Genomic DNA, 23,101 nt, shown 5'->3' with positions numbered 1-23,101 from the left:
GTTCTTACTTTTGGCTTGATGAATTTGGACTTTTACAATGTAAGAAATTACACAATTACATAACTGTATATAAGTAGTAAAGTAAAACTACAGCTGTAGGTGACTGTTAACCTTTTTCTGTTTGTGACGGGCCCGTTTGGCGGCTTTGGCGCTGCTAGCTGGCTTGCTGTCGGCGCTGTTGATGAACTGAAGTAAGTCCTCCACCTTGCGGTGGTCCTGCACCCCATCCCGCTCCAGGACCAGCTCCTCCTTTTTTGGCTGCTGCTCTTCCTTCCTTTTGGTGAGCCGCAGCCGAAGCTTCTCCCGCATCTCTGCATAGTTCCTGCTGGTAGGAGCTGCAGGTGGCTTTATGCAAAACATACACAACCAGGATTAGCCATCTTTCATGGCAGTAACACTATTAAAATCTACCTGTAGTTTCCTTTCTTTTGACTTCTCAATAAATTAAAAAAGTCTTAATGGTGCAGTTTTAATAATTAAGCCAGAAAAAATAAATAAGTTGTTGTACCTTACATCAACTGATCTACCTAATTACATGAATATTGTTTATTTGCTTAAAACTCATCAATATTTATGGACCTGATCTGACGGTTTTATAAGAATAACCTTATTGGTCGATTCATCATAAAATGTTTACATTAAGTTATAACAGAAAAAAAGTACTGAGGTTTTCTTATGATAGCAATGACAGCAATTTGAACAGCAGCATTACAGCAAGTGGGTTCCCTCACCCCTCCATGGCCGAAGAATTCACAGTAGCAGCAGTCACAGTATTTTCCTTCCTTCTGATTGGTGGACGTGGAGGTGGAGGAGCTATGTTCAGAGCAGCTGTCCTCATCCGGACTCTCCTCACCTTCATATGCCTGGTGCTCATAGGACCCGCCTCCTTCACAGCGATGGCCCTCACAGTCTGGATCACTGCAACAGAAACAGCACCGCATTACTGGACTGGAAGAGGGACAATGAATCTCGGTGAAAAACATTTAGATCAGGTACACGTGTTGTTGTGGAGGCACTGGATCGTTTCGTTTTTCTTTTTTTTTTCCTGCACCTAAATACCTCATTCAAGCTTTTTGCCTTGAATTCAAGAGTCTGAAAGCCTGGATTACAAAGCAGCAACTGTTTTTCTGGAAGGAGAGAATGAACGTCAATGCTGCAAGATATTATCATTTGTTAATTTTCATAATATAGTGTTGCAGAAGTTTTTTAACCCATCACAGTGCTGTATTGTCTTGTGTGTGGTATTTGGATGATACAGTGAATTGATTCCAGAATCAATCTTGTATTTCTTATAAACATACACAAGTAATTTTAGGAAAAAATAGTGCATGCCTGTCTATAAAGGGTTCATTTTGGCATACTGCAATCATAATAGGCAGCAATATAACTTCAATAATGTATTTTTCCATATGATGTAGTCCACGTGTATTTCACACTTTTCATACTTTTTACTCAGCTGAACTACTGAGATAATTTCCATGGCTCCAAGGTTCTTATGATTGCTGGAACTGGTAAGAAATACTCAGTCCTTAATGACCTTGATCAGGTATGCTAGAGCAGGTGAAACCAGAAACTACGCCATACTTTGATCCTGGAAGAGCTACACAGAAAATGGATCTATTCCATTCAGCACACTCTTCATAGATTTACATTAAAATGATTGTTTTTTTTTTGTTTCTTTTTTTTGCTGATGCAACTGCATATTGACCTCTATTGTAAGTGTTATTTGAGATAATGGGTTTTCTCATCTTTTCTAAACACAGGGAAATGCACCAAAATTCTATCTATGCTACAGATGCACCAGAGAGACATTATTTTAAAAACCCTGGAGAAGTTTGTTTAAACACCTTAAAGCCACTATAGCATTACTTCTATGACAAGGTCTTTCCAAATATTAAAGGCCCCATATCCTTTTTCTGGCACTTTATTTATTTTCCTGAGGGTAATGTTTGTGTAGCTTGTACCAGGCAGGTTTTTGTTGTTTTGTTTTGTATGAAATGAAGAGTGAATGGTATGTTTTTTTTACAACTTTTTACAACGTTAGCAAACTACGTCAAACTTTCAGATACCTTGGAAAACAGGCCATTTAACATCACAATACTTTTCCACAGTACAAATCCAATCAACTAAGGGAAATTCAAATACTTTTTCAGCCACTGACCTGCACACACTGTTGGGTCCACTGACCAGACCTTCAGCTGGAACAGGGGGCTGCTCCCCAGTGGACAGGCACAGACCCTGATGGGCCTCCATGAAGCCTGGGGCTGGAGTTACAGTCTTTGGGAAGGGCTGAGTACCCATACTAGGCAGGTGTGTGTTGGGGGCAGGGGGATGAGTGGGACCATTTAGAGGGGGCAAAGAAGCCAGGCCAGTGGGGCTATTCCTAGGGGCAGGGACAGGACTGGGTTGTATATGGTCCTCTTTAACTATATTGTGAAATACTTCACCTAGGAAAAAAAATAAATAAATAACAGTATCAAACACCTAAATCTCCCAGTTCTGCTCCCATCATTTATGATCACAAAGAATTGTAGTATCTGGTAATATCATCATTACTATTATTTTTATTATTATTAGGAGTGTATATCTCAGAAAGAAATAATTAAATTCATTACAAAATCTCAAATTATATCATGATTCAATTCAGATGTTTTGGCACTAAATACAAATGTAAGACTAGACGGCATTTTTAACACAGTAGTGGTATACAGATGAAAAAATTACAATGGGTTAGAATCGGAATTTTACATTTCTTTGAAATTCTGCAATTACTGATTTATTTTTATTGATGCAAATAAAAAAAGTATTATTCCAAAATTAATGCATTTTACACCCCTAATAATTATTACTGACCATAATGCAAAATTCACAAATGGCACCAGACAAGCATAGTATTAGCAACTGGCTTTGACTGTGGCCACTAGTGACCCAAAGACATCTGGCTACCCTCTTTACCTAGCGATGTGGGTCTTTTAGATGAAACGTGGATGTGATTATTACTTGACTGGACAGTGGTGGCGGTACTGGAGACTGAGGAGATGGCTGAGGAAGTGACCATCACGACTTCGCTGGCTTCCATGAAGGCATCTTGGTAGTTGAATAGACACTTCTTCTTAGCGCTGTTCTTCTTCTCCTTGCCATCAGGAGCAGGGAAAGAGGAGGCGCTTGCAGCGGAAGAGGTGGGATCCAAGCCTGAGGACAGCAGGGGCACGTCAGGAAGAGGCGGACCAAGCATATCACCTAGGTAAGAGAAAAGACAGATGGTTGAAACAGGACAAAACTATAGAACACTGCATTTAAGATCAAGCTATAATAGAAATGTCAGTTGATTTGAGTATTTAAACCCAAAAGCATGCATAAAATAGTTTTATGTAACCATTCCCACTTTTTAATTAAAGACAAAAAAGACAGACAACTAAAGAAAAACTACTTTTTTTATTGTCAAACATTATGAATTTACTTAACACTGTATGTTTTTATTCACTGCATTTGAAATTAGAGCATCAAGTTTAAATCAAATAAATTCAGTGGTGAAGTGATAATCACCAGGAAGTGGCTCCTGCAGCAGCACACTGGGGTTCCAGTTTTTCATCATGTGAGTGTCCCACAGGTTCTCGAATTTAAGTGAAGGGCAAGGTAAGGAGCCATTCCAATCTCCAGTTCCACCAAAACAACTCTGGTACACGTGCTCTGGCAAAGCGGGGCTGAACACCTGCTGCTGCTGCTGCTTCCCACCTGCATGGTTTGACGTTGGGGCCGGCGGAAGAGTCTAGAACACAAACACAAACACAAACACACACACACACACACACACACAGATATACATCATGGAGACACATTTTATTACACAAATAGATCTCCCTGAACTCCAAGAATGCATTTGTGTACCCACATTTAAATTCCTTACTCTTAATTACATAATTCTCAATTTTCAGTTTTCTGCATAATCAAACTCCGAGGTTGTCCTTTGCATTGTGTGAAACTTTCATGATCAATGGACCAATAAAAATGCTCCAAAATCTTTTTACATTAAGGTATGTTAAGTAGCTGAAGCATGAGCTTGGTAACATCTTTAATTATATTCATTTTCTGGAGGTTTAAACTGCTCCAGAAAATAAATACTACAGACTATAAATTAACTGAAATTAAACACAAGCCTTCAAAAATCAGTTAAGTCCAAGAGCTTTAGTGGAGTTTAGTGGAAGTTAATGTTTATCAAAATAATTTCCAGAAAAAAAAGAGGTTTTCATTAAATACAGAATCAGTCCAAAAAGATGAAGTCAGTGTGTTTATGTCCCATTTTGGAGAACTGACCAGTGCATTAGATCAAATGTTGATGCAATACACCACCTGCTGGTGAAGAGAGGGCAGTGCAGAAAATAGATTAAAAAAACATGTATACAAGAACAAGTGTACAACCTCCAGGCACAAATTTATGAGTACGTGTGATTCGATATATTTCCACACACCCCCCACCTCCCCATGGCACCTCATGGCAAAGAGCTCTCTGAGGATGTGAGAAATAGAACTGTTGCTCACAAAAATGGCCTACGCTATAAGAAGATTTCCAACACCCTGAAACTGAGCTATAGTACGGTGGCCAAGGTTTTCCAGGACAGGTTCCACTCAGAACAGGCCTCTTCAGGGTCGACCAAAGGAGTTAAGTCCACGTGTTCAGTGTCAAATCCAGAGGTTGGCTTAAAAAAAAAAAAAAAGACACATAAGTGCTGCCAGCATTGCTACAGAGGTTGAAGAAGTGGGAGGTCAGCCTGTCAGTGCTCAGACCATACGCTGCACAATGCATCAACTTGGTCTGCATGGCTGTCGTGCCACATGGAAGCCTCTTCTGAAACTGACACACAAGGAAGTCTGTAAACAGTTTGCTGAAGACAAGCAGTCCAAGAATATGGATGTCTTGTAGTCTGACGAGACCAAGATTAAATTATTTGGCTCAGACAGGGTCGAGCATGTGTGGAGGTGCCGTAGTGAGGAATACCAAGACATATATCTCTTGCAACTGCCTTGCTGAGGATCCAGGTGATGGACTAGCCATATATCTCCAGACCTAAACCCAAATTCCTCAAGTGGAAGGTGGAGGAGCGCAAGGTGTCTTAACATCCACCAGCTCCGTGATGTCATCATGGAGTGGAAGAGGATTCCAGTAGCAAGCTGTGCAGCTGTGGTGAATTTCATGCCCAAGAGGGTTAAGGCAGTGCTAGATAATAATGGTGATCACACAAAATATTGACACTTTGAACACAATTTGAACATATTCACTGTGAGGTGTGCTCACGTGTTGCTAGCTATTTAGACATTAATGGCTGTGTTGAGTTATTTTCAGAGAACAGTAAATCTGTACTGCTATACAAGCTGTATACTCACTACTTCAATTTATACCCAAGTTTAATGTCTATAGTGTTGTCCTTTGAAAAGATAAAATAAAAGAGTTGCAGAAATGTGAGGGGTGTACTATATATACACACTATATATACACGCGCACACACACACACACACACACACACACACACACACACACACAATATTGCCAAAAGTATTTGCTCGTCTGCCTTCACACCATTCTTAATCCAGAGTTTAATATGATGTCTGCCCACGCTTTGCCGCTATAACAGCTTCAACTCTTCTTGGAAGGCTTTCCACAAGGTTTAGGAGCGTGTTTATGGGATTTTTTGACCATTCTTCTAGAAGCACATTTGTGAGGTCAGACACTGATGTTGGACGAGAAGGCCTGGCTCGCAGTCTCCGCTCTAATTCATCCCATGTTCTGTTGGGTTGAGGTCAGGACTCTGTGCAGGCCAGTCAAGTTCTCACATCAAACTGGCTCATTCATGTCTTTATGGACTTTCCTTTGTGCACGGGTGCACAGTCATGCCGGAACAGGAAGGGGCCAGCCCCAAACTGTTCCCAGAAAGTTGGGAGCATGAAATTATCCAAAATCTCTTAGTCTGCTGAAGCATTAAGAGTTCCTTTCACTGGAACTAAGGGGCTAAGCCTGACTCCTGAAACCCCACACCATAATCCCCATCCACCAAACTTTACACTTGGCACAATGCAGTCAGACAAGCACCGTTCTCCTGGCAACTGCCAAACCCAGACTCTTCCATCGAATTTTCAGATGGAGTGGTGCTTTACACCACCACATTCGACGCTTTGCATTGTGCTAGGTGATGTAAGGCCTGGATGCAGCTGCTCGGCCATAGAAATCCATTCCATGAAGCTCTCTATGCACTGTTCCTGAGCTAATCTGAAGGCCACAAGAAGTCTGGAGGTCTGTAGCGTTTGACTATGCAGAAAGTTTGCGACCTCTACGCACCGCAGCATCCGCTGACCACGCTCTGTCATTTTACTTGGTCTACCACTTTGTGGCTGAGTTGCTGTTGTTTCCAATTGCTTCCACTTTGTTATAATACCACTGACAGTTGACTGGAATACTTAGTACCCAGGAAATTTCATGACTGGACTTGTTGCACACATGACATCCAATCACTGTTCCACAGTGGAATTCATTGAGCTCCTGAGAGTGACCCATTCTTTCACAAATGTTTGTAGATGCAGTCTGCATGTCTAGATGCTCGGTTTTATACACCTGTGGCCATGGAAGTGATTGGAACACCTAAATTCAATTATTTGGATGGATGAGTAAATACTTTTATATAGTGTATATGTTGTCACTGTTGTAACAAAACACGGCACGACTAATAAATGAGTTCATGTGCAGATCATCCATTTAAACAAATTTAGCACTGCTCAGTAAGAAATGTATTATAATAATAATAATACTTATAACAATTTTAATTATTAATATTTTTAAATAACTTAAATATATCTTTTTCTGTCTTTCACTATATTTGATGGGCATAAATATTTACTGTATGGTGTTGCTAGAACAAGCAGCTCTAAGCTAAGCTAAATTTTTATCTACCTTACGGTACTTTCGGACACTCAATTTAATATGATATCTAACAATTAATAATGTTACAAAACAATATTAAAATCATTAGTGAATTCATTAAACTAGCTTTTAATAATTTCATTTAGGTCAGATTAACATTAAAATTGCTATGCCCTTTATGCACTTCCCATATTTTACCCCAGCCACAGTAGTTAATATTCAAACTCGCCTACCAGCTGCCACTGGTGGGTGTGTATGTGTGTGTCTGTGTGAAACGGAGTGTGCGCTTCTCACCTTGTTGTGAGTGAGGGAAGGGCTGGAGTACAGTGTGGGCAGCAAGGGCCGGGGCAGGTGGGACAGATTGTGCAGGGGCAGGTGACCGTGTATGTGGGGATAGAGGTGTAGTGCTGGGTGGGCTGCAGTCTTCTCTGTAAAGAACTGGTGAGTCCCTGTGTGCAGACGGCCGGCGGGAAGTGCAGGTGTCCCCAGTCCACCAGCACTACCATCCCCACTGCCCTGGTTACACACATGACACTCACATGGATGCTGCACCTGCTCTACCTAAAAAGACAAAAAGAAAAGCAGAGAAAAGCGAGATGATTATTCAGCTCTAAGGGAAAAAAAAAAGTGTGTCACTACAACAAGTGATGCACTGACACCATATGTCTCTCATCAACAGTCTATGTAGCTCATTGACAGCAGGAATCACATGCGAGGCTAATCCGAGGAGCTCACTTGAGGAGTTTTGTTTTTCTGAGTCTTTTATTTAGCTGGTTGAACTGTAGTTGCATATTCTCCAATGCCATGCACATACTGTGCAATAGGAATCTCTAGGCACCTCACGTTTCGATTTAATTATGAAACAGAGGGCTGCTATGCATCTTGATGCATCTTTTTTTCTATACAGGATTTCTTTTTTTCACCATGTTACAATGTTGTACTTTTAAAGTAAAGTATTTGTAATAGTCCATAATGAATTTACTTCCAGTATGTTACAATTAAACAAATGTAAGTGGTTTTGCAAGTAAACCGGAAGACCCTCATTCAGTGCTCTTGTTTGGAGAACATGATATGCCGCTGCCACTCGTAACATTACAGCAGTTCTACCCATTTAATTCAGCGATTTTTCGGTTTTGGTCTCCTTGTAGAGAGAGAGAACGAGAGAGAGAGAACGAGAGAGAACGAGAGAGAGAGTGTGTGTGTGTGTGTGTGTGTGTGTGTGTGTGTGTGTGTGTGTGTGTGTTTGTGGTGGTGGTGGGGGGGCATCGCTGTATCAGTAAAATATGCTCGATACGTTACATCTGCAATGGGAAACTGTCAAACACTAAAAAGTTTTGACGTCAGGTTCTCTTTCAAATTTTCCCGTTCTGCCTTAAATGGTGCTGTGTTTACATTCTGGTACCTCAGGCACCATTTAAGGTGGAACGGGAAAATTCGAACAAGAAGCTGGAGAATGAAAAGCGACTTCAGCCTTATAAACAGTTGAATGTTGAGAGACATTTTACAAGAAACTATTCAACATTTGAGGAGAATTTTCCTGTCAAAGCGTCTGTTTTTCGTTCATATTTTTTTGCCTGTACTACGGCATTATCACATACTGAGACATACTGGACATTAAATGTTGTGGCTCCCATGGTGGTTTGGTTTTTGCTGAAAGGACAAAAAGACTGTTTTTAACATTTGGGTTGTGACTCCTGATGTAACCTGGCTTTTAATGCAGATCCTGTGGTGTGTTTGTCATATGCTGTCACAGACTGTCCGGGCGCCGCTGCACTTCCGCGTTCTGCCTTTTACATTCTATCAACGTTACGTTATAAATTAAATGTTTAGAAGATCGATATTTGACATTTGTGAATCGATTCAGAATTGTCCACATCCGTATCGCGATGCATCTAAGAATCGATTTTTCCCCACACCCCTACTATGCAATTTCAGAAATCTTGCTCTTTGTTGAATCACATTGTTAAGGAGCAATTTCCATTAAAGCCGTTTCATTCAAAGTAAGACACTGTCCACTGAGTAGTTCATAATTCTATTCAGTCAAACAGTAAAGCTGGCACAGATGGTGGCAAATGTTGGCTTTTCGTTTTTTAATCTGGTTTGCCCTGTACAGGGAAGTGATTGGAATTGTGTTTGTTTAATAAAATGCTCAAACTGCACAGTTTATCTATGCATCCCTAACTACAACAGTCACACAAACATACAAAAATATGATTATTCTTCAGCAGACACCTATCACTTTAATGTGCCTTCCTTTATAAATGCTTTAAAATCATGTGAAAGCCTACACTTGTCCACAGGCTTCAGTATATGTCACCCCAAAATCAGAATAATCAGTTATGCAAATCAGAAATCTTTATACAGAAAGTATTAGAGATCATACATCAGCACCATTTGCTGTACCTGTGTGAGTGGGTATGATGGAGGAGGACTGTCACTTTTTCCTCGAGAGAGCTCCCCCTGCTGGCCCGGTGGCTGACTGTTACTCTCACCCTCCGCCTCCTCCTCATCGCCCTCTGAGGAACTACTGCTGCTAACCCGAGGAGACTGACATAAAGAGACAGGAAAGGTTGTTAAAATATAGTGATGCAAGAATCGCAAGGTGAGAGCTGAACTGCATTGACTTTGGAACAGGAATGCATGATATGGGAATTCTAGGCAGATGTGATCTGAATTTTTTTTCATGTACATGTCTGCAGATACCAGTACAAGAATCTTTACAAAATGCAGAAACTGGGTGTAAATCTACCTGGACTAACATTTTAAATAAATATTTTATTTGCAGATTGTTACAAATGCAGTGCATAAAATGCAGACATTATAGCAGAGTAGTTTAGCATAGCCTAAACACTCCGCTCCTACCATAGACAGGTCATTAAATATCAGTTTAAAATATCAGACAAATTTAAACACATATTTAAGGTTGATAGTTTTTAAAAGAAAAAATATCTGTTGGTAGCAATATCAATCAATTTTATAATTGATTACATTATCATTCAATAAAGTATGTCTCATTTACTGTTTAATAAAACAAAATTCTCAGCTATTTTTGACTCATCACCAATCCACACATAGAGAAAGAAACTTGCTTTCTCCACATACACAAACAGAGCAAGCTGTGCTTGTAGGGAGACCCACCTCGTCCTTGAGAGCCATGTTCTCCCCCCCTCCGTTCAGCTGATTGTGGATGCCGTTCATACTGGCCACAACTCCTGCGTCCTCATACCTGCTCAGGGGGTAGATGGCTGAGAGTGGAGGCACTTCATCGTCGTCGTCATCATCACTACCGCTGGAGAAGAAAACATAAAAGTGAAAACAAGACAGAGGCGAAAAAGAAAAAGATCTGATACTGAAGGTGTGGCACCATAAAAGAAGAACAGGTAGCTGGGAAACAGAAACCTAAAGAATATGATTCAAGCCGTTTATGACCTGTATGCTGACTAAGGCTGTATTTACCATTATTGGTTCATGTGTACCCATGCAAAGGACAATTCAGTGTTTAACCTCCTCCAGAAACACCAGACTGAGCTCATCAATGAATTAGAGTCCTTAAAGGGTTTAAACCAGGTGTGATAGCGCAGAAAAAAAAAAAAACACTAAACTCTGCAATGCAGATGACTTATGTATGATTAAGTACTATTTACTACACACACAAAAACTGAATATACTGGTTTTTGCAATATCCTGTATATTGCAAAACATAATATATAATGTCTACTGCTTGCATATATGCTAGCATTTAAACTTTCTCTATTAATTTTCAGCTGAGGCATTCTGTTACTACTGTTATTGTATCTTTTCTTGTATCCAAATGAAATACTCTCAAATTAGCCAACAGCTGGTTAAGCTTTCAGTAACAACAACAAAATATACAATGACAAATTTCACACTAATGACATTGCCTATTTTTATCTTTCAAGCAAAAAACTGAACAACGCCAACTCCAGCATCTTCCATATGAAAGCAAAACTTCTGAATTTGTTTCATGCTAGCCGGGAACTGAAAAACACAGATCTTAAAAGTTTACTGAACTGATTGTGTAAAAGCACTTCATAAATTTTCTTAGTCAAAATGATTAAATATTAATAAACTTACATGGCTTGCAAGAAACTGAGATGAAGCAGATGTAGCTCATGAGGAAACCACCTTTTTCACAATATTCAAGACATGCATACATGCCGTAGCTATGCCTAGCATTTGCCATCTACCTTAGATACTGGGTTTTAAAAGGGCCTTTTCATAACAACAAAACAGCGGTAAGTACCAGGCCAAGCCTGCCTTTGACTAGATGTGACTAAGCCCAAAAGTCTACATAGGTGTGTCTTGAGAGCAGCGCATTCATTATGATCGCCTTCAAATACAGCTTGGATGTTTTAGAACTAGCTTTGTGATGCCTCTGTATGTAGAGCTGACAGGTGAAGAAATGTTTTCCTGTCAGTTTTAAGTATTTTAAGACAATATTAACCATAGAGAAATAACAAATAATGCACAAAATATGGTCACATCCAGCAACGGCCCTGACATTTGCTCAAGCCATTGACCTCAATGGTTTCCTACACTTATGGTGACTGACTGACTAAACAGAAAAACAGATGATACAAGTTATTTCAGTGGGCATTAGCAGCTGACAGTGTTTGCCTGATTAGCTTTATGATTTCTTATGAGTTACATATATTGAGCATGTGCGGATTTTGGCAAATTGTTGATGGGTTCCTTTATACCATTAAACATGAGCTTGCAATCAAGCAGCAAGGTTTTTGTAAAACCATTCCTCTCAGGGCACAACAGTATGACTCACAATGTGGGGGCTCCATCCTGGGGCAGGAGAAGGCAGGGGTGCTGCTGGATGGTGATTGGGGAGCTGGATGCTGAACCTGACCCAGATCCTGATCCGGATCCACAGCTTCCAGAGGACATGCTGGGAGGATGCACTTCAGCCAGATAATCCCGAGGAGGCTCTGCCTGCAGTGGCAGCTTCAGATGCAGCTCCTCACCAACAGGGGCATCCATGATGCCACATGTGAGAATATGTGAGAGGCTGCAGTCGTCACACGTGCATCTGGTGGCAAAAAAAGGGCAGCGTAGTATACATACCTTTCTATACAAATTGTATGCCTGCATATGTATAAACCGGTCTAAACAGCAGTTTATAGGCTCTAAATACTCGTTGGTACTTAAATGCTCATTCTCAAAATCCCCCATTAATATATACAAATATAAAAAAATTAATATTTACGTTTCATAACTAACCACAATTTTAAAGTATGTTTGTTACCATAATTCAACATCTATACAGTTACTGGAAACAATGTATTAACCAAGCTGAAGCACAGCTGCTATGTTGCTATAGAATCCATGATTGAAGTACTCTCCAAATGCAGCTTTCATGAGGCATGTAGAGGCACACACACACACAAACGCACACAGTGGCTCTAACTCCACCTCAATTGTTGTAATGAAGGCTCTTGAGAGAAACTGTAGCTTTCTACTTTGCTGTTTGTTGATTTTTCATAGCTGTCCTGCGAATACTGTCCAGACTACTGAAGTTGCTTAAGCTGTTGCATTTGAATGGGAGGGCCACAGATCACAGATTCTATCATTGCAACATACAACATTTTAAAGTTTAAGCATCAGCGTAAACTATAACAGATAGCTTGAATAAAACACTTTTTTAAATTTTGCGTGTTAAATGTATTTTTTTTCTTCTGCTACTGAAACTTAAATAAAATAAAAACACATAACAGTCTGAAATGCACCTTCGCCTGTAGTTGCAGTTGGGACAGTCTGGTATGCTAAGCCTGGAGGACAGCATCTGTTTTACGGTGTCTGTGAAGGTGCTGTCCCCTGCCATAGACTTCTTACTGTTCTGCAGGAACTGCAAAAATAACATTATTTCACATTTCCTCTTTTCATTAAGCATACACACAGACTTAATGAACAAATAATAACATGCTAATAATAATGCATTCACAGTTAAAGTGATGTGTATTGCACTAATGGGTTGGCAAGGTGTTATGAATTTGCATATTATAAGCAATACCTGTTCCTCAAAAAATCTTCTCTGTTTGAAGATCTCTCCATCTTCTTTAAGCATGCGCTGCTTGGTTCTTAGAGACATCTAGCACAAGAGAGAGAGAAAATTAATTTGGGTTGATGAATGCTAAACTTACACTGATTTCATGGAAGTGACCAAACTGACTTGCCAAATACAAATGAATGGAAAGACTGTTAAAACAAGGCAACTTACATTTTTACTTATTAAAGACTTATGTGGTTCAGTTCGTTGATTTGTGAGGTTTTGCCCTTCTACCTTGAAAAGCAACTGGAACATACAAAAAGAGAGAGGGAGAGCACTACTGTAAGTCATTAAAAATCTAGTTTGCCTTGTAGAAGTGAATAAATACTTTCAGGGATATAATCCATCCAACAAGGTCAAAATAACAAATAGCACACAAAATATTTGAAGTTTTAATCAGGTTACAGGAAAGTTGGTGCCACACTGACCTGAAAGTACCCAACCAAGGAAAAAGCTGGACTCTGCTCAAGATTGATTTGTCTTATCTTCTCATTATTGAAACATTAAGCAAGAACATAATTTTCTATATAGTACATGAAGCAAGTTTTTCAGATTTCCTTTTCATCATCAGACAAATATACATACTTTCGGCTCAGGCAGACACTCAACTTCCCTTGTTCTTGAAAAATCAATACTCCTACCATTTTTTAAACTAAGGCATCAGGTTAAACTTACATTAAATGAACAAAAATTCTGGTAATTCTTTACATAAACTACAAATACATTAAACACTTGTGAGCATTGTGAAATGTTAATTAAACACACACATTATTGAAACAAAAACAAAAAAGTAACTTAAAATCTGTTCAAGGAATACAAGGCCTATGCACATGGTGAGCCTCCTGAAGAGAAATCCAAATTATATTCATTACTGCCCCAAGTGTTTGTTATTTAGCATTTACTTATTTATTTATATGATATTATGTTTGGTAATTCATATCATATATATATATATATATATATATATAAAAATAATAGAGCATTACTGCTCTGGTTGTGCAGCAGTAGAAGCTCTTTAGTTATTCCTTGTTCTGCACTAACAGTGTTTTAGTGAAGTCTTAGGCTAGTGAAAGTAGAAGGCTAATGGCTCTGTCTCCAGCTGGAAACATTACATTATTAAACTCACTATGTGAGCTCAATTCAAACTACAGTGCAGTCATGGACTGGAGGTTAGGCAACCAGCCCTGTGACCGGAAGGTCACCGGTTCGATCCCCAGAGCCGACAGTATATTACATTTACATTACATTTATGACTTTTGGCTGACACTCTTATCCAGAGCGACTTACAATTTGATTGTTTTACACAGGTAGGCAAAGGTAGTGTATATGACTGAGGTGTCCTTGAGCAAGGCACCTAACCCCCAAACTGCTCCCTGGGCGCTGCGGATAGGGCTGCCCACCGCTCCGGGCAAGCGTGCTCACTGCCCTCTAGTGCGTGTATGGTGTTTCACTTCACAGATGGGTAAAATGTGGAGGTGAAATTTCCCCGTTGTGGGACTAATAAGGGTCTCTTAATCTTAAGTCACTGAGCTACAAGTGTTTCATGTATCCATCATGAATTTTTCAATAATCAATAATGAATGTAATATGAATGTCTTGAATACCATGTGCTTATAATTGTATTTGCTCCCTAAAAAGGTGGCCTGTGTACTTTAACACATAAATGATCATGTCTGTGTGTCATGTATATACTAAACATTCTTGTGTGTGGTTTCAATTCAACACATTATACACTCCTTACTCATTAATGAATGTATTTAAAGAATGTTTCAACATGATCATATAACTGTAATGGAGAGCTACTGTACTGTTAATAAATATGGAATTAACACTTCTTGTACATGTAGTTTGTGTAAAGCATTACCAGAAGTCTTACAAACTCTGACTGAGCTAAGAAGTGAATTAGCAGCTGCAGTGGTGTTCAGTGAAGGTAACCTGCTCATCTACGTAATCGTCTATCCTCTTCTCACACTCCATCCATTCTACTGCCACGGCCTTCATTTCTTGCTCCAGCCCATGCAAACTGTCCAGCAAGGCTCTGTACATGTCCTCACTGTATGAGTCATGAGATGCTGTGCCCTGCCTGAATTACACAGGTATATACAAACACACACACACACACACACACACACACACACACATTCTGAGTAAACACTTACCAAGGATTTATCTATTAACATGGCAATAAAAAAAATAGAAAAATAAATCTTGCACAAACAGATCTGCACTATTCAAACAAATAAAAATCAATAAATAAACAAATACTGCAGCAGCTTCACATAAAATTCCTAATCGTGACTACAGGGGTTACACATCATCATACTGACTGAGAGGACCATACTTGAGCTGGGCGACGAGAGCGGGCAGGCTGCTGTGCAGGATGGGTTCAGAAAACACCAGGCTTTCAAACAGATGCTTATTGTGAAGCTCCCATGTTACTTGAAACTTCTTCAGATGCTCGTTCTCCTGCAGAACAACAGCAAAAAGCTCAGACATGTTTACACCTAAAAAAAGTGGAAGGGTTAACATTTAAGGGTTTGAGCAGCAAATTCATACAGAATAGAGTACCTGAGTTATATCCACAGTTATCCATTATGAATCTGCAGTGTGGACAGTTTTTACAGTCTGTAAATAATAACTGTGTGGTGATCTTAATCTGTTATAAATCTTACCTCAGTAAAAACAGTTATTATAAATAGTCCGTGACAGCTGACATGAATCCAAGTTATGATCAGGATAAAGTATCTGTATAATTATCACACTTCCACTTGTTGAAATGACCTGAATCAGCTGGTCATAAGCCTGACATTCATGTCGCATGCCATCACATTTTACATTCAATAACACTATTCCTGAGAGAAGATTCCCACTGGATGAAAATCACTCTGCAATTATGAATGTCAGATTGTAGAAATTACACTTACTGCAGATTCACAATGCATTAACTTCACTGCACAAGTATTACAGTTGACAAAAAAAAAAAACCCACTGCAGATTCATATTGGATTAGAATCACTCCACAGTTCTTACTGTCAGACTGTAAAACTACACACTCTGCAGATCCAACTACATTTACATTTACGGCATTTGGCAGACGCTCTTATCCAGAGCGACTTACAGTTTGATTATTTTTACACAGGTAGGCAAAGGTGGTGTTAGGAGTCTTGCCCAAGGACCCTTATTGGTATAGTGTAGGGTGCTTGCCTGGTGGGGGATTGAACCCCAGTCTACAGAGTAGAAGGCAGAGGTGTTAACCACTACACTATACAACCACTACAACTACAACTACAACTACAATCATTCCACAATTATTAGAGTCAGATTGTAAAAACTAGTGTTCAGATTCATAGTGGATAAAAAGTCCACAGTTCCACAATTATTACTGTCAGTGTGAAAATTAGGCTTACAGCTTATTCATACTGGATTAAAGCCATCTCTAGTTATTACTGTATGACTGCAAAAATTTCACACTTAAGTCCAGCTTGAACTGGACTCTAAACTCAGAATTCCACCATCTCACAAGATTTATGTCTTAGTCGACAGTGATTCACTGAACGTATTCCCACAATACTCTCCCAAGAGTAGAAATTTCCAGGAAGTGTAGCTGCAGCATCCAGCTTTGGCAGTGATTCTGTTTTAGAGCTGTGAAACTCAACTTCAGCAATGAAATTCAATTGATAAAACTTTGTCCAGTCAGAAAAGGAAGCAAGACTGTGGTAATGTCACTACAGGGACATGACCTGTATGTACATAACCCATGAAAGCAATGAGCCAAAACAGAACTGGGGCTTTAGAAGAGTGATTCTGGAATAAAACCAAAGTGGCACCAGCAATATTTTCATTATATCGTCAAACACACAATTAAATTTTTCTAGCTCATCCTGCAGTTGTGCAAATTCACAAGAGAAGTTGTTTTTAATTTTCTAAATCCATCTGCACATCAATTACCGCATAAGAGACAACATGCTTAAAAACAGCCATCAAAAGAATTCTCAAATGAAGTCACATGATCACTGATACGAATGCTAATGCTAACCATAACTTAATATGGTTAGGTTTAATCTGATAAAAATGTTAAAACTAACTCAGCAGGATGATGCTAATACTTAGAAACTTAACATATTTAGATACAAGCCACTTATTTAAATACATATTTACTGAACATATTTCGATATAATCCACTCAACAGTAACTCAAAAAGAGGGAAATGGAGCCAGTTAAGGATGCTAACCAGAGTGAGCAGGAAGCTGCTGATGGTTCTTGCTGCTTGGCAGAGGGCACTGTACTCCTCCAGAAGAAGAGAGATGAACTGGTGGGCCTGCGGTGGGCCCTGAGTGGCCCCCGCAGCCTCGGAGCCAGCCGATAGGTGTTTGAGCAGCCGGACCTTTGTTTCTAGAACATACTCTCGCGCCTGCTGCTCTAGCCGCTGATAGAGCTGGTATGGATCCTTCTCACAGAGTCTGTGTTTAATATAGAAAAAAAAAAACAAATGCTTTAATTAACGGTTTAACTACTAACGATTTGCTGAACAAAAACTGCAGAATAAGAATCCAACTTGAGTCATGTCTGAATGTTGACAAAGTTTAACATTTAGCACCATTTCCCAGAAAGTAATACTAACATAGGTTCTATTCTTTTATTCTTTCTATTGTTTTACTAACAAAAATTTCACCATCAGAAATCCTACATGTTCTGCACCACAAAGTAGTGGTTCAACGAAACAGCCAATGGAATAACCCAGTGGCTCCCAATCCTGGTCCTAAACTGCCCCCTGCCCTGCACATTTTAGTGTTTTTGCTGCTAACAACACACCTGATCCAACTAAGTGTTAAGAAGCAAGCCCCTCCTGAGTTAAACGGTGTTGTTCAGAGTAGGAAAATGCAAATATGTGCAGGATGGGGTTTACACCACGTCAACAGGTTGGGAAGTCAAGGATTAATCAATTAAAGGAATAATTAGTAGTTCTAGCCTTGTTGTGTTGCATATTAAATTCCAGTGGACTGTCTGATTTAAATCCAAACATAAAAAGTTGAAAAGCTCCAAACGCAGAGCAGTAAAGCAATATATTTTTTAAGAATGATCAAAAAAAATGCAGAACACGCCAAAAATAATCTGTTGAATAGAGATGAATTGACCTGTCCACTAGCTCCTTCATGCTCTCCTTGTCTCTGTCCAGCGGCTGATCCTGATCGTCAGCCAGTGGAGTGCCTGTCTGACGGTAGATGCAGCGGACGAGGTACCGCACCTCTGACCAGTGATTCTGCAGCTGTTGGGACTCACGCTCTGATTCTGCTGTGATCTCCCTGAGCATATTATTAAAAAAAAAAAAAGAAAAAGAAAAAAAAAACTTCAGTTTAGGGCTGCCGACTACAGACAGAATAGTAGTACTGCATAAATATTGTAACTGCAACTGCAGTATTTTAGAAAGACATTGCTAAATCAATAGTGTGACATGGATAAAAAATAGGCTGCATTGTTTTGTTGGACCTTGAGTATTCAAAACCTTCACAGAAAGACACACATGAAACACTGTAGTCATACATACATGCATACACACACACACACACACACACACACACACACACACACACACACACACACACATTACATGACAGAAACAGCATATTGTCCTGTCCTGTTTCAGATGCAAGCAAAGTAATTAGTCCTAAATCCTGAAGGCAGGCATGGTGGTTCATAAAGGGAGATTTCAAAGTTATACAACCTAAGCTGGTCCAATGGGAGAACAGGTGATGGACATAAACAGTGTTGGTTTAAATTTTCCATGTAAGGGGCAAATCCTGTTTTGTGAAACAGACTCCAGGTCCTAGCGAATTATTTTTAGTTCCTTCACCTCCTCTCATTGCAGGCCTCGCAGCTGCACACTGTGTCCGTGGAGATTGGCGTACCGAGCCTCCCGCTTGCTGCTGCCTCCTGGGTTAAACCGCCATTACCCACCGGCATGTGTAACAAAAAGTCCTGATTCTGCATAAAAAGAGAATAAGACATTTAAGAATGATGAGTAACTTTAATTAATTTACAACATCATAAATGTATGCTTTGGGCAGTTTTTAGACATTAGTAAAAATGTGCACAAAGTCAAAATTCAACAATTCAGTTTATTAACCAGTATTTATATCCAATATTCATTAATGCTCAAAAAGTGGTTATTATGATAGAGAGAAATTAATTTATCAAAACCAGCTTTTAAAAAGGGTATGGAGAATTAAGGATTACTCTAAAGAAAATATGACCACATCTCCAAGATACCCAACAAACATGCATATTCAAGAAAAGAGATGAAGTTACTCTAATAAACATACACTGCTCAAAAAAATAAAGGGAACACTCAAATTACACATCCTAGATCTGTATCAATGAAATATTCTCATTGAATACTTTGTTCTGTACAAAGTTGAATGTGCTGACAACAAAATCACACAAAAATCATCAATGGAAATCAAATTTATTAACCAATGGAGGCCTGGAATTGGAGTCACACACAAAATTAAAGTGGAAAAACACACGACAGGCTGATCCAACTTTGATGTAATGTCCTTAAAACAAGTCAAAATGAGGCTCAGTATTGTGTGTGGCCTCCACGTGCCTGTATGACCTCCCTACAACGCCTGGGCATCTCCTGAGGGATCTCCTCCCAGACCTGGACTAAAGCATCCGCCAACTCCTGGACAGTCTGTGGTGCAACGTGGCGTTGGTGGATGGAGCGAGACATGATGTCCCAGATGTGCTCAATCGGATTCAGGTCTGGGGAACGGGCGGGCCAGTCAGGTCTGGGGAACGGGCGGGCCATAGCTTCAATGCCTTCATCTTGCAGGAACTGCTGACACACTCCAGCCACATGAGATCTAGCATTGTCCTGCATAAGGAGGAACCCAGGCCCAACCGCACCAGCATATGGTCTCACAAGGGGTCTGAGGATCTCATCTTGGTACCTAATGGCAGTCAGTCTGGTGAGCAGATGGAAAGAAATGCCACCCTACACCATTACTGACCCACTGCCAAACCGGTCATGCTGAAGGATGCTGCAGGCAGCAGATCACTCTCCACGGCGTCTTCAGACTCTGTCACGTCTGTCACATGTGCTCAGTGTGAACCTGCTTTCATCTGTGAAGAGCACAGGGCGCCAGTGGCGAAATTTCCAATCCTGGTGTTCTCTGGCAAATGCCAAACATCCTGCACGGTGTTGGGCTGTGAGCACAAACGCATCTGTAGACGTCGGGCCCTCATACCATCCTCATGGAGTCGGTTTCTAACGGTTTGTGCAGACACATGCACATTTGTGGCCTGCTGGGGGTCATTTTGCAGGGCTCTGGCAGTGCTCCTCCTGTTCCTCCTTGCACAAAGGCGGAGGTAGCGGTGCTGCTGCTGGGTTGTTGCCCTCCTACAGCCTCCTCCACGTCTCCTGGTGCCTCCAGCCTCTGGACACTACGCTGACAGACACAGCAAACCTTCTTGCCAAAGTCACATTGATGTGCCATCCTGGATGAGTTGCACTACCTGTGCCACTTGTGTGAGTTGTAGAGGTCGTCTCATGCTACCACGAGTGTGAAAGCACCACCAACATTCAACAGTGACCAAAACATCAGCCAGAAAGCATAGGTACTGAGAAGTGGTCTGTGGTCCCCACCTGCAGAACCACTCCTTTATTGATTGTGTCTTGCTAATTGCCAATAATTTCCACCTGTTGTCTGTTCCATTTGCACTACAGCATGTGTAATTGATTGTCAATCAGTTTTGCTTCCTAAGTGGACAGTTTGATTTCACAGAAGTTTGATTTACTTAGAGTTATATTGTGTTGTTTAAGTGTTCCCTTTATTTTTTTGAGCAGTGTATTACAGAGTTGATCAAAACTGAAAACTATGCAAGGTACCTTGCAAGCAGCAGATATTTAAAAATAACTGTTTCCAGAAACATTTACAAAAAATTCTTTACTGTAAACCTATCCACCCTAAATCTGAAACCACCAGTTCCAAAAGAACCTGAGGGTACCGTTTTCCTAACAATACCAACAGCTAGACATAATACCAAGACATGCACAACTCTAGTGTCACCTTTTCTTTCTGAGACTTTAAGCCATAATCTTGGATTAAAAATGATTATTTTCGCTTCTCCTTTTTCCTATTTCACAGTGATGCTCGCACAGACAAGCACAGCAACAATTTCTCCAGAGCTTTCATGGTAGGCTTGTATCAGTGTTTTCAAAGCAGTGCTGTCAAAAATATAGCTTTATTTTACTCTTAAATTTGGAAACAGTACTCATTTTCTACAGTATCTGTTCTACTCATTTTTTAATTGGCCTGAACCATAAACCAGCTCAAGAATTTTCTGTCCAAGCTTGACTTAAACCAACACAAAGCATCAAGTTATATATCCAAAACTGATCTGCGTAAAACAAAATCCTGGCCAAAACTGGCCTGCACTGGCCCTTCACCAGGCAAAGGGTTGATGAAATCTGACAGGACATCACCATTTGCGAGTAGTGACAATATAGCTGTCATCAGGGCATCAACCAAAAACAAACAAAAATAAATAAATAAATAAATACAACACCACACTTCATTAAAAGGAGAAACACTGAAGCGGTGAAAATGCAAGTAAAATCTGTTAAAAGTGGGATGTAAGCTGTAAGACCTCAACCATGAAATCTGAACCCGATCTAAGCCCAATACATATCTGAGAAATGACATCTAAAACAGACTTGAGGGTCAGATTTGGACAGGTATTACAATTTCTACTTCATATTACATACATTTCTCTACTCACTGTTTCATTTCAAAACAAATGTCTGTACACACAGCACTGTACTTGGCAGCCTTGCCCCTCTCACTCCACTGTTAAAATATGAAATGCTGCATTCATAGAAAAATATTAAACTCAAATCTCTACTGAAGGAATTTCTTAAAACATAAAAAATAATATAAAGGGGAAAAAAAATCACTGAAATATCTTTTACAACATTCCAATGTCCAAGTTTATGTGAGTTTACTTCAGTTCAAGCTATCTTGGTGCTAACGTAACACTGGAAATCTGACCGAGCACCCATGCACATCCCAAATAATGACATGGAAGGTGTGTGTGCAAAAGTCAAATCTAATGCCACCTAACGCAATTGAGCTGTTGAACAACAAAGTCCACAACCAACCAATCAATATCTTACTCTATCATGTTTGTGTGCTATACTACACTTTTTCCACCAATTGCAGATAATTTGCACAACAACATGGATACGGTCATCAATTTACGTCACTCAAATTCTATTCAAAATATCATGACAAAATACTGAATTGTGAACCCAGCACTGGAAATCGAATCGTGAGCCAAGCGTATCGTCACATGCCTGGAGCTAACTGAAACTAGAAAGAGCGCAAACGAACAGACAGGGCACTCGGACGCACCAACGAGGACTGGTCCGAGGGGGGTTGGCGGTTGTCCTTCTCCACAGTGCGTTTGCAGTCGGGGCAGACGTAGAGGGGTAATTGAAGGGCGCTGGAGGCTTTGGGGGACTGGCCTAAGCCATTCTGGCTGGATTCCTGCAAAGCGCTGTCCTTACGCTCACTGCGACACAGCAGACAGCGATCGCCCGTGGTGTAGGGGGCCTTCTGGTTCAGGCCGAAGGTGAATGGGGTCTGACAGAGAGAGAGAGAGAGAGAGCACGAGCGAGAAAGAGAAAGAGAGAGACGAGAAAGAAAGACAAGAGAAGCTTTTTGCTCTGTTGCACATCTGTAATGTCTCTATAAGGAAATGCTCAATATGCACGAATGGCAGAGCAACAAAAGAGGTCATTTAGAGGATAGTGAAAGGATCGCAGTAGTGTCAGGCTTACAATCTGCAAAACACAAGTGCACACACCTTAAACAGCAAAATTAAATGGTGCTAGAAGGACCAACTCCAAATGAAGGGAAGATGCAAACTATCTCAAGCGTCAGTAAACTTAATGCAAAGAGAAAGATTTGCTTATTACCTGAAGGACTCCGGAAAAGTCAGAGTTCACTGGCCCTTCAGAAAACTGTGGCGTACCATTCATCGGAACCTGGAAAGAACGACGCCCACCAGTGATTACACAATACATGCCATCAAATTTGATTCACTGTATAACC

The 23,101-nt window shown here is 40.2% G+C and overlaps 1 protein-coding gene across 2 annotated transcripts in view; it reads right to left on the bottom strand.

The window, feature by feature from the left end:
• Positions 1-23,101, bottom strand: part of fam193a (family with sequence similarity 193 member A) — a 32,311-nt gene that overhangs the window by 6,023 nt on the left and 3,187 nt on the right. The window contains exons 2-20 of one of the 2 annotated variants that reach the window (XM_017701457.2): positions 22,966-23,034; positions 22,400-22,630; positions 18,838-18,968; positions 18,122-18,289; positions 17,218-17,446; positions 15,328-15,452; positions 14,922-15,069; positions 13,158-13,232; positions 12,951-13,028; positions 12,667-12,785; positions 11,709-11,969; positions 10,049-10,199; positions 9,314-9,457; positions 7,205-7,471; positions 3,547-3,769; positions 2,956-3,240; positions 2,162-2,447; positions 732-918; positions 112-345 (exon numbers count right to left, since the gene is read on the bottom strand). In XM_017701457.2, coding sequence (XP_017556946.1) covers positions 112-345; positions 732-918; positions 2,162-2,447; positions 2,956-3,240; positions 3,547-3,769; positions 7,205-7,471; positions 9,314-9,457; positions 10,049-10,199; positions 11,709-11,969; positions 12,667-12,785; positions 12,951-13,028; positions 13,158-13,232; positions 14,922-15,069; positions 15,328-15,452; positions 17,218-17,446; positions 18,122-18,289; positions 18,838-18,968; positions 22,400-22,630; positions 22,966-23,034 — 3,411 coding nt within the window. The remainder of the gene's footprint in view (positions 1-111; positions 346-731; positions 919-2,161; positions 2,448-2,955; positions 3,241-3,546; positions 3,770-7,204; positions 7,472-9,313; positions 9,458-10,048; positions 10,200-11,708; positions 11,970-12,666; positions 12,786-12,950; positions 13,029-13,157; positions 13,233-14,921; positions 15,070-15,327; positions 15,453-17,217; positions 17,447-18,121; positions 18,290-18,837; positions 18,969-22,399; positions 22,631-22,965; positions 23,035-23,101) is intronic. The other variant, XM_017701458.2, reaches the window with a different exon arrangement.

The sequence above is a fragment of the Pygocentrus nattereri genome, chromosome 5, assembly GCF_015220715.1.
Source record: "Pygocentrus nattereri isolate fPygNat1 chromosome 5, fPygNat1.pri, whole genome shotgun sequence".
Taxonomy (NCBI): domain Eukaryota; kingdom Metazoa; phylum Chordata; class Actinopteri; order Characiformes; family Serrasalmidae; genus Pygocentrus; species Pygocentrus nattereri.
This window is presented reverse-complemented; position numbering and strand designations above follow the sequence as displayed.